Source organism: Callithrix jacchus, chromosome 12, assembly GCF_049354715.1.
Source record: "Callithrix jacchus isolate 240 chromosome 12, calJac240_pri, whole genome shotgun sequence".
NCBI classification, from domain to species: Eukaryota; Metazoa; Chordata; class Mammalia; order Primates; family Cebidae; genus Callithrix; species Callithrix jacchus.
Window position 1 is genome coordinate 69,442,210 of NC_133513.1, and position 16,564 is coordinate 69,458,773.

A 16,564-nucleotide genomic window follows, 5' to 3' on the forward strand; every position below is an offset into this window, starting at 1 on the left:
AGAAGATAATAAAGCAAAATGATTAAAAGTAAATTTAACCAAAAAGGTTTTGATAGTACCAAATTATATTTCATCCATTTTAGGAATTGATTTTTGTAAAGAAGCAAATATAAAAATCTGATATTCATTGTTTCCTTTATTATTTTCCATTTTCTGTAGTCCAATTAGTATCATATTCATAAGGGTTATGCACATAAATTAAGTATGAAGCCATTTTCTCTCTGAAAGTTTAAAAACCTATGAGATTTTTAGAAAATATGACTAACATATTATCTTAATAAAGATAGCTTACAATGCAGGAATACTTCCTGGTTCACTCTGAAACCTGGTTCACTCTGAAACCAAAACTATCTGAAATGTAGCCAAAATACTTCTTGCTTTAATTTTGTTTTATGAAAATTTTGAAGTTTAAATATTTACACTGGGAATCAAATAAAGTAACTTGAGAATATGAGAATTTCACCCAAATAGACTTTAGAGTAAAACAACACATTACGGTCTATTTCAAAACCACTGTTCCCGTCATATATTAAAAACTTACTAAGGTTTATTATATTCGAGACCCTATGAGGCATACTCTATGGAATATGCCTTCAAAGAGCTCATCTTTTAGACTGTTTTATTTTGTTTGTTTTTGTTATGAAAATAATAAAACAGACATCTCTTTCACAACAGCTAGATTTTAAAAATGTTATATATTAGCTTATTTTATTATGTAAAAATCCAGTAGACATATGAACAACTCAGTTTTTCACTTAGAATTCTGTACACCCAAGACTTCTGAGACATATGACACTATTACATTTCTGGTTTGCCAAACCAACTATTAAAACTTCTCTTCAATTGAAATAGAAATGATACTTTGGGTGAAATGCTAGTTTTCCCCCTACCAGATACACAGACTTAGATACGTTTTTCTCATCCATAAATAGACATAATTTTACTATTTAGATGATGTCATTGAAGCACTTAACACAATGCTAGAAACAAAGAACGTGTTCAATAAATGGTAGTCATCTTCATAATAATTGGAAATAAGGTAACCCAGAGAGAAAGAGGTAATATGCCATTTTTCAGGGATTCCGTAACAACAAATTTTAAAACTACAACAACAAGAATTTACATCACTGTCTATACTTCCTTGGTATATTATTGTAAAACAACTAAGTTTGGGTTGGTGATCAGTGATTTTGAGGAACTTTTCATATGTCTGTCGGACATTTATACATAAGTTAGTATAGCCATTAAGGAAAATGGTATTGAGGTTCCTCAAAAAATTTAAAACACAACTACCATTTGATCCAGCAATCCTACTTTTGGGCATCTGTTCAAAAGAAATAAAATCAGTATCTTAAAGAGATGTCTGCATTCCCATGTTCATTGCAGCATTATTCACAACAGCCAAGATATGCCAGCAACATACATGTTCATTGACAGATGAATGAATGAAGAACATGTGAAATATATAAACAACACATCATTCAACCACAAAAAAAGAAGGAAATCCTGTCATTTATGATAACATAGATGAACCCAGAGCACATTATACTGAGTAAAATAAGCCAGATACAAAAAGACAAGTAATATATGATCTCATTTATGTGTGGAATTTCAGGAAGTCAGATTCATATATATCATATATATGATACATATATATCAAATCATCACTTTTTTATGAAATATATACAATTTTTTATCAATTATATCTCAATAAAGCTGGGGAAAAAAATAAACTTCACATATCTTTCTTTACCATAAGCCATGTAGTTAAGAAACGTGAAATGAATAATTGACCTGAGGAAGGACCACATGTTCTGAGGAAATTGTGGATAATTAACTTGTTAAATATTTTACTAAAATTAACCACTGGTCATGTTGTGAACCCTTTGGTCATGGTTGAAAAAGTTGTGTAAAACAGTGATGCTTACAATACAAAATTCTATGTACAGAATTCCTTACTTGAGCTCAGAGATCCCATTATAAGACCCAAATAAGAAATATACCAAGACAAAAAGGTAAAATAAGGGAAATGGCAATATTCTAGTTACTTTTCTACCTAATATTAACTATAAAGACAAATCATATAAAATTTCTTTTTGTAATAAAAATAATTAATTATCAATAATTTCATAAGACAAACTAATAGTTTGGCTGGGCTTTTTGATGACATAGTCTGAGTTCAGCATAGCATTGCAAGTCTATATCACAGACTAGAGTAACTTAAATCTACTCTTGTAGAGGCCATTGCCAAAGTGGAGAGGTTAGACAAAATAGCAAGAAACAACTTTCTGAAGGAAGCTGAAGAACATGAGTATAATGACACTATGAAAATGTGCTTGGCTATGTCACATCTGCCATAAGAATGTGTTTTCTTTCGTGCAATCCTTGCATGTTCCTTAGACTGCCAATTATCTTCAAGTGGCCAATAATCCAATTGTACTGGTTATAATTTTATATGCATGTCAAGACCCCTTTTTGAATAATTTTGAGCTCTGAGCTAAATCCTTTACTTAAAAAAATTAATGTGGGGGATGATAAGCATAGCTAAGCTATATATTTCCACAGCACATGGAAAACCTCACTTCCCAGTGGACTTGCAGTTAAGCAGGAGCACAGGGCCTAGTTCTGCCCAGTGAAATGTTAGCAGGGCTGAAAAAGTGAAAAGGCCCATATAGTCTCCTTTCTTTATTATAACAACCACTGAAGTCTTAAATTGAGATTTTGAGATTACAGAGCAACAGAATCAAAAGACCCCTTCAATTGCTAAGTCACCCTGTGGAAAACAACTGAAGAATCACTCAAATCCCCTGAGTCTGCCTGAGGAGGAAATTAACTTTTATTGTGCAAAGGCATTGAGAGATTGGAGTTGTCTGTTACCTCGTAATAACCTAATCTATCCTGACTGCAACTAACTTCAAAAACATGTAGGCCCCAAACAACTGGTAATTGCTCAGATACTCGGCTTATTATTACTAGGCTATTAAAGAAATGCGTATAAAGAGAATGTTGAATGGAAAATGACATCAGAAATTAGAATATAATTTTTTTAGATTTTTTTCATTCCTCAAATTTACTTTGCAGAGTCCTTTAAAAAATTAAAAACAGAAAATTTAAGCATCCCTCCCCGCAGCACATGCCCCCTTTCCAGAAAACACTTGCTTGTGTGGGTGTTTGGTTTTGTTTGTTTTCATTTTGAGGAAGAGTTACTTGGGTTGGAGACTAAAAATTTACAACTGGGACCTGAGATTTGAGATCTAAAATCTTCAGACCTGTTTTGTAAAAATGCGTCTAGAGAGGATTGGAGTAGAGCCTTTGGAGACCCAAGCCCTGGAGATATTTTGTTTGGCCTTGACAAAGTCATAAATACATGTAAGGAATTCTAAACAAGTTTAGATGTTTTTTCTTATAACTACACTGTTGTTCCCTGTTTCTATTTTTTATTTTTTAAGCCATCAAGTATCAAACTGTTTTCCAAAAGACTTTTTTTGCCCATTATTTCACTATAGCCCTAAGCACTGTGTCTATATAACTTAGAACTAACTACCATCAAGTGATCAAATAAGGTTTATCTAGTCACTAACTTTCAGTATAAAATTGAGAATAATCATATGCAAATAAAAGAGGATAGTTTACATCACAGAATAATCAAATTAGGCTCTTCTTCGTTATTTAGAACAAGATAGATATAATATTCAAAATAGTTTCAAAAATTAACAAACAAAGTAATGTAAGTTTTACCTATAAAGAAACAGTTTCTAGCCTTGCTTCTGGAGTTTAAGCCAAATAGAGCTACTCATGTGCAATCCTGCCAATAAAAATTGACTCAGGGCACTTTAATCCCACTAGCAAACAATGTCTTCAGCGTTCTCCCTTTGCTTCATCCTTGCTTCTTGCTCTCACCTACTCTACCCAAATTCTGAACTTTGGATGTTTGCACTTTTGAACTTGAACAAAAAGAATTTGCTCTCTGGCTCTGACATGCCTCAGGATTCTTTTTTTTTTTTTGAGATGGAGTTTCGCTGTTGTTACCCAGACTGGAGTGCAATGGCATGATCTTGGCTCACTGCAACCTTCGCCTTCTGGGTTCATGCAATTCTCCTGCCTCAGCCTCCCGAGTAGCTGGAACTATAGGCACGCACCATCATGCCCAGCTAATTTTTGTATTTTTAGTAGAGACGGGGTTTCACCTTGTTGACCAGGATGGTCTCGATCTCTTGACCTTGTGATCCACCCACCTCGGCCTCCCAAAGTGCTGGGATTTTAGGCGTGAGCCACTGCGCCCGGCCCATGCCTCAGGATTCTTAATGTACATGTCCTGCAGCCCATCCTGTTCTGCTCCTGTTTTGAAGAAGCACTATTATAGCTACTATTTAGTGAGCAATTGCTATATGCTAGGCATGTGCTGAATACTTAATATATATCACCTCAAAATAATATCCACCATAGGCCTAATTGATGAGTATGTTTGCCATTTAATTAGTGATTGAAACAATGAAGGAACTTGAGAAAAATTCAAGGATTTGAAGATCAGGATTTGATTACAGATCTTAATTCCATACTTTTAATTACTACTTATGTCAACCCTGCAGCCATATTCTCATTAAAAATATATATTTAGCAAGCACCTTCTACATTCTAGGTTCTGTGCTAAATAATGATTATACAGATGTGAACATATAGATAGGGTCTCTAATTTCATGGCAATTGCATTTTAATGGAGATTATGTCATAACATGTAAATAAATAAATAATACCATTTTCAAAATTGGCATTTAAAAATAGGTTAAAGTGATATTGAAAGGCTGGAGGGGTACGTGGCCACATTAGATGGGTGGGGAGGAAAGGAACTTTGAGATGGAACCAGTCATTTGATATTTTGGGCTCTGAACATTCCAGACAGAGGGAAATACAAGTTTACAGATGCAAGGTCAAAAGTGAGCAAGCTATTTTCAAGAATTAAAGAGTCATCTAGTATCACCGAACTTAGTGATAAGAGAGGTAGATAGAGTTAGAGCTGGTCCTACAGGGCCTTGACACCTATGCTAAGAGAGCTTAATTATAGGTGCAATGGGAGCGTCATTTTAAGGAGGGAAGTGGCATAATTATAATATAATTTTTTAAAATAGGTAATGCATCCTTCTTAATAATGGAGAAGGGGCAAGAAACATATAAAAGCATAAGGTAAAAAGACAAAAGCACAAAAAGCCTAAAAACAAATAGATTCTTTGTACCCTCAGCAATCACAACTATCCCAGGAAATAACGGAATATATGGTAGATGAAGGATCAGATTTTAATTTACTAATATTTAATGATATTAATATCTATGGGTGTCATCCCTTCAGGCTTGGATATCCTCTCAAGGTCAAATACTTGTTCTCATATTGGCACTCTAACATAATGGTTCCAGAATTCCAGGTAACCCCTGCAATAAATTCCAGGGTCTACAGTTTCTACTCACAAAGCTTGTTATAGGTGGAAAATGAATACATTACAACCATGAAATAATTTATTAGGCACTGCATTTTAAGAAAGCAAAATAGACAGAATCCTTATAATGGAAGACTTATCTTCTTTTATGGAAGGAAAAAAGATGGTGCCCACATGTACAAAATCCATCTGGACAGACTTTACAGAGATGTCATTTTACTATTCAATGTTTTCTTTTGTAATAAAACCCAGAAGGCATAGTGCTGTAAAAATACGTATTTTTTTAAAACCCTGAGACTTTGTTAATAGGAAAATGAAATGAATCTTTTGCACAATCCATGGGAATTTGGTTATAGAATTTACAAGTCACCTTTGTAACAACTACAAATAAATTTCCAAATTCCTTTCAGATATATCCCACCCTATTGCAGCTTCCAAGGTTGAGAGAAAAAACAGTATCAAAGTTAAAAAGATAAGACAATCAAATCTTAACAACTTTTTCTTTAATCTAGGGCATAAAAATCTCATATTAACTAGCTTATGCGAAATATCATGAGAAATAACTAACAAGCTTAAAATCTGGATTCTGGAGCCAGAAATGCAAATGTAGAGGGAAAACAAAGGAACTAAGGTGACTTCCAGAATAAATACAAGTGTTCTAGAAGTAACAAAGAAAAAATATTCAGTGTATTTTAACAACTAAACTGCAGGGTAACTTCATGTCCCTGGGAAAAAGAAAATCTTTATTTTTTCATAAAAGAGTAAAGAACACACACATTTTGAGAACAATAAAAGCTGTAACTATGGAAAGGCCATCTTGGCAACTAGATTATCTTTACAATACACTCTTCACTATTTTATTTAGTCCTATTTTAAGTACCTCAGTAAATTAGATTGCGGTTCACTCTCCTTAAAAATTTTCTACCAAATAATTAGGTATTATTGTTAAGCAGTAACCAATAATCCCTACCAACTAGTTTAAAGTATGCCACCTGCCTATGTCTTACTGATAATTTTATTACTATTTTTTTCACTAGGACCATCTTACCAAAATCATGTTTTTTATAAAAGTCAAAGTTCTAATTGAGAAAATAGTAGCTGGCAGTGTCTTAGCAGTAAGTTAATTTCTAGGACCCCAAGGAGAAAAAAAAATCATCCATAAGGCCTCCTCTTATTTTTTATTATTTATAAAATAAATATCTAGGAGATCCCTTTTCCTTCATGGGCACCATTTGGGGTTAGGGTATTTGGGGAACTGGAAAGCCCTGGGCTGCCTGACACACATATGTATGAGCACAGTGAGGCATAGCCGAAGGCATCCTACTCTTCTCTAACTCATACTTGAGAAGAATAACAAGATTCTCATCAAGTTCACTCTGCGGCAGCATCTTGCGGTAGAAAACACACAGAATGAGAAGTCAGAGGCTTGGTGTCTAGTCTCAGTTCTGCCAGGATGTAGTGGTTTCACTACGAGCAGGCCCTTAGGCATCTCAGAACTTAGTACCTTCTATTCACACAATGAATTGTAGCCAAGGATCCCTCCAACCTCAAAATTTTAAGATGTGATGATACCTAGCTAAGAAACTAGAACTAGACAGTCTAAATTAAAATATTGTATCAATTGTTGCACAGTATATCTGGCTGAATATAAAAATGCATCAATTCATGCTGTCAATGAACATGTAAAATTTTAGAGTGGGAGGAAGGGAGTTTTTTTTATAGTTTTAAAAAGTAGGACAAACCTTTCTTATATGTGGAAGAATTTGACCACGTTTGAATATTACTTCACATCCCAAGTCCTATGGGTACATTCCACTGTAAGAGAAAAATCAATAAATTTAAAGCAGATGGGTGAATCTCAAGGCATACTATTATCTCAAGTCATATTATTATCACCTGTAGGAATTCAAAATTGAAATCCCCTAAGTAGATCTCAAACTTGTTTTATTTGGTAAATTAAATCTTCTCTCCAAATATCATGGTAAATTAATAAACTTTCTTCTCTTCTCATTTTTCTTGAAATTGAGAAATGATTAAAAGGCATAGGAGAGAAGAAAAATATAGAAAGTTGCTGAATAATCCATACCCTTAGTAGACATTCTGTAATTAAGAAGTTGAATTTGGGCTGGGCATGGTGGCTTACATCTGTAATCCCAGCACTTTGGGAGGCTAAGGTAGGCAGATCACTTGAGGCCAGGAGTTCAAGACCAGCCTGGCTAACATGATGAAACTCTGTCTCTACTAAAAATGCAAAAATTAGCTGTGCCTGTTGTCCCAGCTGCTCAGGAGGCTGAGGCATGAGACTCTCTTGAACCTGGGAGGCAGAGGTTGCAGTGAGCTGTCACACCACCGCACTCTAGCCTGGTCAACAAAGTGAGATTGTCACACACACACACACACACACACACACACACACAAAGTTGGATTTATTTGTTCTCCTTCAAGACTAGGGTTTTATGTTCTAAAAAATTATTTTACCTCTGTATATGTAAATCAGTGGTTTCCAAACTTTTCTGAAAATGCACTGCATCAGTTAGAAATATTCATTATATATCTCAATATTTATTCATTTGTTAACTTGTTAATAGGATTGCTTATTTATTATACCCACCATTGTACACTATAAAACATACACACATGTAACATTGAAACATCATTTAATGATGAAACATATCATATTTATTAATATCTTGCCACATGTTTCAAATTATCATTGGCCTACATCTCAAGAGATGAAACATCGTTCAAATGCCAGTTGGATGGCCCAAGGATCATCACAGATGAATTTGTAGCAGAGTGGAATTTGTACTAACTTATGATAGAATGTATCAGAATAAATGTTTTTAACAAAAAAAATACAATATATATATTCAAGGCAAGGTTCATCATTAATAAAATAAATGTAAACATATATCTCAATGGAAGGGAGGAGCTGATTTCTTTTAAGTCTGAATTAGAAAGATCATCAGTGTTGCTAACCTCTCCCATTAGGCTAAGAATACAGTAGGAAACGTGTCAGCTACACTGATTTCCTGTGTTGCTTAAACTTGTATTACCAGTACTGTCTTCTCTGCAGAAATCCTTGTGAGCCACTTTTCCATTCTGATACTTTTCCTTGGTTAAAATTGGATAATAGAATCTTCAGTTCCTTAAGTGAACACACATAAGCATCAATAAGAGGCAACACAGTGGAAATGAAAGAAGTGTAAAGACCACATGTTAGCCCCTCTATGCTGTGAATCTCCTGATATTTCCTCAGGACACCTCTGAAAGGGAGAGAAAGAGACCAGCTGACCTGTGGGCAAATGAGGGTAGCAATTTCAATCTGTTTATTTGCAGAGGCTGTTTCTTTTTTAATAAAAAATATACGTGGAAGCTCTAATATTTATTTCTCATGGCCTACTTTGGAGACCAAGAGTATAAACAGTTGTGGTAGGTCGCTGAAGCTGTTATTGGAAACATTTGATATTTTGCTTGAATAGCAACAGGTCATGGCCATGTTCTAGGCACCCAGCTACATGTGACTCCTTCATTGTGATCAGTAGGAAACTTTCATAAAGCATTTTTTACCTGTAGTAACTAGATAATTCTTTCTCCTCTGAGCCTTAACCATTCAGGACTTTAGAGAAAATAACAGAAAAGCTGTAAAAGGGATTCATTCATCTTGAGCATTTATTGTACTCTCAGGTTAAGAGTATTCTTGAAGCCTCAATTATTCTAAGAGGTGCCGCAAAGGGTTATTTACTGGTTAAAGGTCACACCATTACACCTTCAATTGCACAAGTGATCCTGAAATGACTCGTGACACTGTGAGTGTAAATTCTATCTAAACTCCTTGTTTCTTTTGTGCTATATTCTGTCTAATTTGTCTTACTCTGCTTGGGCTGCCACAACAAAATATCTACACTGAGTGGCTTACATAAGATAAATTTGTTTCTCACAGTTCTGGAGGTTGGAAAGTCCAAGATCAAGGTGCCAGCTGATTCAGTTCGGGCTCCCTTTCTGGCTTGCAGATGGCCACCTTCCCAGTATGGGCTCACACCGCCTTTCTTCTGTGTATGCATATGAAGAGAGGGAGTAAGTGCTCCTGACATCTCTCTTCTGATAAGGACACTAATACTATCAGATCAGGGCCCAGTTGCTTCCTCAAAGGCCCTATCTCTAAATACAATCATATTCCGGGATTAGGGTTTCAACACATGAATATTGTGGGTATGCAAACCTTCATTATATAATATAATTTATATGCTTGCTTTCAACAAATATTTATTGAATGCTTTCTATGTTCCTGGCACAGTAACCAAGTTGTTGTTCTCACTGTAGAGGGAGAACAGCAGACAATGCATACACGCAGGTTAACACGTGTATCAAAAGGAAAACAAAAGTAAATTAAGGAGACAAAGAATGAGAGCATTGAGAAAGGGGGCTATTTGAAGAATGGGTGCTGAGGGACTGCCTCTCCAATGGCAGACGTGAGAGTAGACATCTGATGTAACTGAGGAGCAAGACTCTAATATTTACAGGAAGAGTTCTAGCTCAAAGGTCAAGAGACAGGAAGGAGAATGAGGTCTAAAGAGCAAAAGAAAGCCAGAGAGTCTGTGACAAGATGTGGGAGAGGACAGTGGTAGAGAAGGCGGTGAGAGAGTTGAGGTGGCAAGCAGGAAAGGCATTGACAGACAGGGCCATGTTGTATTGTATTCTGAGAGCAGTAGAAAGCCATTGAGGGTTTTTTGTTTTTGTTTTTGTTTTGAGCAGAGGATTGACATGAATTATTTTATAAACTTTCAAAAAGTGTCACTTTAAATGCTATCTGGATAACAGACCATAGGGGCAAGACTAAGAGCAGAAAGACAAGTTTGGAGGCTTTTTTGCAAATCCAAGTGAACAATGCTAGTTTGGAAGAGAGTGGACTTGGGATATGAAATACCTTTGGAAGATGGAGGTATCAGGATTTCCTAATGGATTAGATATGGGATATGAAAGAAAGAATTACAACATCAAAAACCTTTGCTGGCTTGGAATAGTTCTAGGGGCTGGGTGTGGTAGCTCACGCCTGTAATCCCAGCACTCTGGGAGGCCAAGGCTGGCGGATCAGGCCAGGAGTCTGACATCAGTCTGGCCATCTTGGGGGAACCCTATCTCTACTAAAAATATGGAAATTAGCTTGGCATGGTCATGTGCCAGTGGCTGTAGTCCCAGCTATTCGAGAGGCACTTTGAACCCAGGAGGTGGAAGTTGCAGTCCAGCCTGGGCGACACAGTGAGACCCTGTATAAGGAAAAAAAAAAAAAAGAAAGAAAGAAAAGAAATAATTCTAGGGTTCAAATCAAAAGAGAAATCTAAAATTAAAACCACTTAGAAGATGTGCTCTCCTACCACTCCATACCTCCACATCCAACTTTTCAAAAGTGCAATTAGTCATCTTTGCATTTGTCTATTTAGCATGTTTCTCTTCTCTCACTAGAATATGAACTCCTAAAAGGCAAGACTTGTATTTATCTATCTGTTCCCTTTTATATTACCTGCATGAAGCTCAATGCCAGCTACTTGCTGAGCCTTCATTAAATCCTTTAAAGAATGAACCAGACCTTCCAGGAGAGGTGACTCACACCTGTAATCCCAGCACCCTGGGAGGCAGAGGCGGGTGGGTCACCTGAGGTCAGGAGTTCGAGACCAGCCTGGGCAACATGGTAAAACCCCGTCTCTACTGAAAAATACAAAATATTAACTGGACATGGCAGTGTGCACCTGTAATCCCAGCTACTTGGGAGGCTGAGACAGGAGAATTGCTTGAACATGGGAAGTGGAGGTTGCAGTGAGTGGAGATCACCTCACTGCACTCCAGCCTGGACAACAAAGTGAGACTCCATCAAAAAAAAAGAAAGAAAGAAAGAAAGAAAAAAAAAGGGAATGAATGGGATCAGATGTGGTGACTCATACATGTAATTCCAGCACTTTGGGAGGCCAAGGCAGATGGCTTGAGGGTGGAAGTTCAAGGGTATAATGAACTATGATGGTGCTACTGCAGTCCAGCCTGCGCCACCGAGTGAGACCTTGTCACTAAAACATTAAAGGAAAAAAAAAAAAAAACGAAGAATTAATAGATGTCCAAAGCTTTGAGCAATCTTGAAATTATATCTTATTAGAAACAGAAACAGTTGAAGGAAATAGAGATATTGAAAAAGAAATAATTATTAAATGGCAACTAGGACAATAAAGGTCCTAAATAATACAAATATCCCTCCCGGGTTCAAGGTGCCTCCCGAATAGCTGGGACTACAGCCACTGGCATATGACCATGCCAAGCTAATTTCCATATTTTTAGTAGAGATGGGGTTTCCCCAAGATGGCCAGGCTGATCTTGAACTCCTGGCCTCATGTGATACACCATCCTTTGCCTCCCAAAATTCAAAATACCCATTTGTACTGTCCAAAGACAAAACCAATTTTACTACTCCAAAGAGTTGCTGGATCTCTTATACTATCAGCTCGTTTGGTTCATTCTTCTGTCAATAGAGTTTTACCCTGATCTGACATCCTAGCTATATCATACTTTTAAATCTACTTAATTCTTAGAAAAGCATTATTTCTGCTAAAAATAATAGCTACCTCTAGCACTTCATTATGCAAGCTCAAGCAAAAAAATGGTAAAACTGCAGTAAGGTGTACAGATAATTTTCTCATCTTATTTTCCAGAGTGCCTCTCCCATAAAGTTTTACACCAGCTGTTAAAAGTTCTTCAAACTGATCTTGTTGCATCTTATTTTCACCTCTCCTTCACATCAAAGGGAAAATGAAAAAGAAGAGTAAAGAGACCAAAAGTTCTGGAGATGAGGAAGTGCCAGATAGTGACTGACCTGGATCATCTTGACCATTGGAAGGTCTTGAACTATTCAAAGGTGACCACACTTAGAACTTGGTGCACAGCAAACATATAAATGTGCAGGTTTCTAATATTAATTGTTTATTTAAAAATTAAGTTTCTTACACCCTTTCGCTGAAATGTCACTAGCCTGGGGCCTCCAAAGGCGAACGTGCAGAAGAAGGCTGCAGTAAGGATGGAGAGTCTTTGTGTAAACGACATGACAGGACACCAAGCCATGTGTGGTTTGTGATGTCAGCAGAACCCGCTGATGGAATCTGAGTTTCCATCACTTGGCTAGAGAACGTCGCTATAAGAAAAGGCTGACCCTTGACACCGCCAGAAACTTTCCCCGGACTTGGCGTCCATTTGCTGAAGATGACCCCGCTGGCGTCCCCGCGAATCCCAGAGGTGAGTCCTGGGCAGGCCCCCAGGAAGGGAGACCCCTCCGGCCCTGTGAATAGAAGGGCCAGGCCGTAGGCACTGGGGACACAGGGGCCAGGTCCCAAGACCGGAGTCCCAGCACGGGCGCCACGCGCCAGCGGGTGACAGCCCAGGGGGAGGAGGGAGGCCGTCCAGGACTCCCGGGACCCGCCTAGGCGTTGGGGCCCCGCCTGCAGGACTGTCCGGCTGGCCGCAAGGATGGGGAGGGACCCGCAGTCCCCGCCCCGCAGGGCGGCGGCAGCAGGGCGGGGAGCGAGGTGGCCGAGCGGGGACGGCGGCCCAGGATGCCAGCGGGGGAGGCGGCCGAGGTGGGAGAGGGCGGGGTCGGCGGGGCGGGGCGGGGTCGGCGCTGTCCCCGCGGCTTTACAAAGCCCGCGCCAGCCTCTGCCGCCCGGCGGGACCCAAAGCCGCCGCCGAGCCTCCAGCGTCCCCAGGTAGCGCGGGCGTCGCGTGGGGCGGGACGGGGCGGGAGCGCGCCCGGGAGGAGCCGCGCCAGGGTGGGCGGGATTATGGTGGGGGGGGGTCTCTCTGCCCACCCGCAGCCCCCACATCCTCAGACTCAGGGGACGCGAGAGGTTGGAGCATCTCCTTTGCACCCCTGAAAGGAGAGTGACCTGGTTACCTTTCCCTGACCTCCTGACAGCTAGTCCAGCTGCTCTGACAAAGCACAGGGCCCAAGGGTGCTTGCTTCCAGAATACTTTGGGTGTCTTCAGCACCCTCCTACCTAAGCGTCCCCCAGCACACGCGCGCGCACACACACTGGCGGAGGCAGGTGGCCGGAGGGATTAGAGGGATAAAGTCACTGTCAGTCAGAAGAAACAAGAATGTGGGCTGGACGCGCCACACTGGGGTCTTCTGAAAGGAGGCGCAGCATCTGCAGCTCCTCATACCCGGCCCAAAGGTGATGCGGGATTGATTTTTCTTGGTGTTAGCTGTGAAGGCCCCGGGCTGTAAAAAGGTTTGGTTGAAGAATTAGTCTTGGATTTATTGGGGCTTTCTTTGCCCTGCTATGCAACACCTTCTGCTGTCTGGAGATGGGGTATTTTGGAGCATTCATACAAAGTTTGAATTGGTATTCAAGGGAGCTTGGTTTTGAAAACTTGGGAATTAAAAAAAAATGAAGATATACATTCTCTTAGTTTAAATTGGGTTTTATTTTTCAATATACATGCATGTATTTTAAGAGAAGTAATCACTGGTGATGTCACTCAAATAGTGAGTCCAGCAGGTGTGACATTGTTAGAATCTGAATTGGAAACTAAGTTTACCTTATAGTTTTAGGGAAATTGACTGCTTTTTAATGTACCTTTTTATGCGCTGTATTACTGGGAGGTATCTGTGCTGAGAATCCCGTCACATCATCTTGCTGTTGATGAAAAGGTTTCCCCTGGTTTTGGCCACCTGACCTGGGACAAAACCCAAAATATGTATTTTTTTTATTATTAGTGTTTCAGGTGTCTGCAACTCTGGGCCTCTAGTCATGGTCTCTGGTGAGAAGAAAAAGGCATCAAAAATGTGCCCTAGGCACATTTGGGAGCAAGGAGGAAAGCTGTGGATTTCTTTTTCCCCATTGAAGTTTTCATGTATTGGCAATTTAAACCTCAAAGCATTGTTTACCACCTGTCAGATGCACTCGGAAGTGTAAGGATTAACTAATAAAAGATTTGTAAAATGCTTCCTGAATCTAAAATTCTATAAATATGCTAAGTAGTAATAATCCACCCATTGTTAAATTTATGTAGCTGCTTCTGCCATGCATAGAAGATGATTTAGATGCATGTTTCCTGTCAATTAAACAATGAGTTTACAGCAGAATAATGAATTCAATTCACATTCTGTGAAACTTTGAAATAAAATTTCTCCCATAAAGCAGCAACAGCAAAAAAGTCATAAAGTAGGCTGCATTTCAAAAAGCTGTATAGGAAATGGCATTTACCTTATGGTTGCATGAAGAGGGACCCAGTGAACTTCTGAATCAAAGAAATATTCAGCCCTGGTTCATGTGTCTGAACCATAAACATTCCCTAACAGGGAGGGCATGGAGGTTTTGTGACTGATAGCTCTCCAGTTTAATCCATGAAATATGCCTCTTGGTATTTTAAGGTTGAATTCAACCTGTGGTTTTGTTCATAGACAATGGAGAAAGGCAGTATAGTACTTAGATTAATTATTGATTCTTCCAATATCATGGGTTTGGTTTTGAAGCATTCTTAACACCAGCTATCATTTTAATATCCTGCAGATGATTGGTTTGCTCCCAGTTGATTTAGCGGCATATTAACATATTTCTCTTAGCAAGTGTTGAATAACAAAGTGTGTCATTCTTCTGTTTAGTGAGATCCTAGAGTAAAACTCATTTCTTATAGGCTACATGTAAGTGTAAATACTGATAGGGGCGATCTTTTTTTGTTTGTTTTACGTAGACAACTCTATATTTACCACTAGTAGATTAAGCTGTGAGCAAAATTTGGGATGCTTTTTTTTTTTTTGACACTTGTCCACTTTAGTGGCCTTTCCATTTCCTCCACTAGGATTTGGATGGGCAGTTGCTAAATAGACTCCATTCCAGTATTCTACAACCTTCCCTCTGCCGCCACTCCTCCTTTATCCAAGTAACTTACCCTCTGCTCTACTTTGTCTTGACTTGACAACAAGTTGGTACAGGGGAAAGTGCACTAGGTGAAAAATACAAGAGCTTGCATTTCTGAAGCAGCTGTAATATACTAGGCACTGTGCCACAGTATCTCATTAAATTCTTGTAATAATCCGGTGAGGTAGACATTGTCTGTGTTTCACAGAAAAGAAAACTGAGGCTCAGAGAAGCTCTCATGCCCAAGGATGAGCAGTTTATGAATAGAAAAGCCAGGATTTGAACCAACACAGTCTCCTGCTTCCTGCTGCCTTGCAATCGCTAAGAAGAGTTCACATTCTGGACTGCAGTGTGGAAGAGTTCTTCTATTCATTAGCCATTTGACCTCGGAGAAGTCCTTTAAACCCTCTGGGCCTCTGGTTTCCTTTCACTAGTTTTGGATTAAATTATCTCTCAGAGATAGCAGAGACTGTTCCAGGAATTTGGATGCCAAACACATAAGCTGTTTCTCCCACAGGATCCCAGAATATGCTCTCCCTTCCCCTTTCTCCACCCCCCTTCCTTCCCATTTTTCTTCTTTTCTTCCTGTAGGTCTGAGTAAATTGCACTTCCTCCAAGAGATTTCTTCTGAACACCCTTCTGTTCTTCTCCATCTCAGCCTTCAGTATCTCTCATAAAGCCATTTACAAACTGAAGTCTTTTATTTATATTTGTTAAATATGATTGTTGTTTTTATCTTCTCCATCACTCCCTACCTTCCCATCAGAATGGAGACTGCATTGGCCAGAACTCTTTCTTCTGACTTTTTTCATGACTGTATTCCCAGGGCCTAGCACACTGATGAATGGCACACAGTTGTTTGGTCTGTAAGCATGTTTGAATAAATAATTATCTCTTATAAAAGACATGTGTGAATGGCTAATATACTGTCCCTTCCTCGGGAAAGCCTAAATGAAGCATCATTGATCTTACAGTGTTAAAGAGGGTGTGCCTGAATTATGAATGGAGATCTGAGTACTGTAATAGAGATGGCAGGGCCGCCCTCAGACACACAGGACGAATGGACACACTGCACCTAGTACAACCCTGTATTCATAGCAGAGAAAACTGAAGCTCAGAATGATCATAGAAATTTATGTCTAGACAATACTTTAGAGATCGGCTAATAGTCTAAGCCATTGTTTTATTGATGAGCAAATTGAAGCCCTCCAAAACAGCCCCTAAACTATAGAACCTAGG

At 38.8% G+C, this 16,564-nt stretch overlaps 2 protein-coding genes and 1 long non-coding RNA gene across 20 annotated transcripts in view; 1 reads left to right on the forward strand and 2 right to left on the reverse strand.

The window, feature by feature from the left end:
- Positions 1-7,494, reverse strand: part of LOC144578692 (uncharacterized) — a 30,053-nt gene extending 22,559 nt beyond the window's left edge. Inside the window, exon 1 of the long non-coding RNA XR_013524964.1 lies at positions 7,172-7,494. This is a non-coding gene — a long non-coding RNA (uncharacterized LOC144578692). The remainder of the gene's footprint in view (positions 1-7,171) is intronic.
- An 8-nt stretch (positions 7,495-7,502) lies between these two features.
- Positions 7,503-13,285, reverse strand: LOC118146085 (uncharacterized). The gene is made up of 3 exons (XM_078346855.1): positions 12,417-13,285; positions 10,951-11,488; positions 7,503-9,481 (listed from the first exon to the last, which is right to left on the reverse strand). Exon 1 carries the CDS (start codon positions 13,283-13,285, stop codon positions 12,437-12,439), a length of 849 nt encoding a protein of 282 aa, XP_078202981.1. The 3' UTR covers positions 7,503-9,481; positions 10,951-11,488; positions 12,417-12,436.
- Positions 12,571-16,564, forward strand: part of RHOBTB1 (Rho related BTB domain containing 1) — a 134,334-nt gene continuing 130,340 nt past the window's right edge. For 9 of the 18 annotated variants that reach the window (XM_078345862.1, XM_078345867.1, XM_078345865.1 and 6 more), the window contains exon 1: positions 12,571-12,701. The gene's annotated coding sequence lies outside the window, so the exon portion shown is untranslated. Of the gene's footprint in view, positions 12,702-13,127; positions 13,637-16,564 lie in introns of those variants that run through there. The other 9 variants (XM_078345864.1, XM_078345863.1, XM_035268300.3 and 6 more) reach the window with 2 other exon arrangements.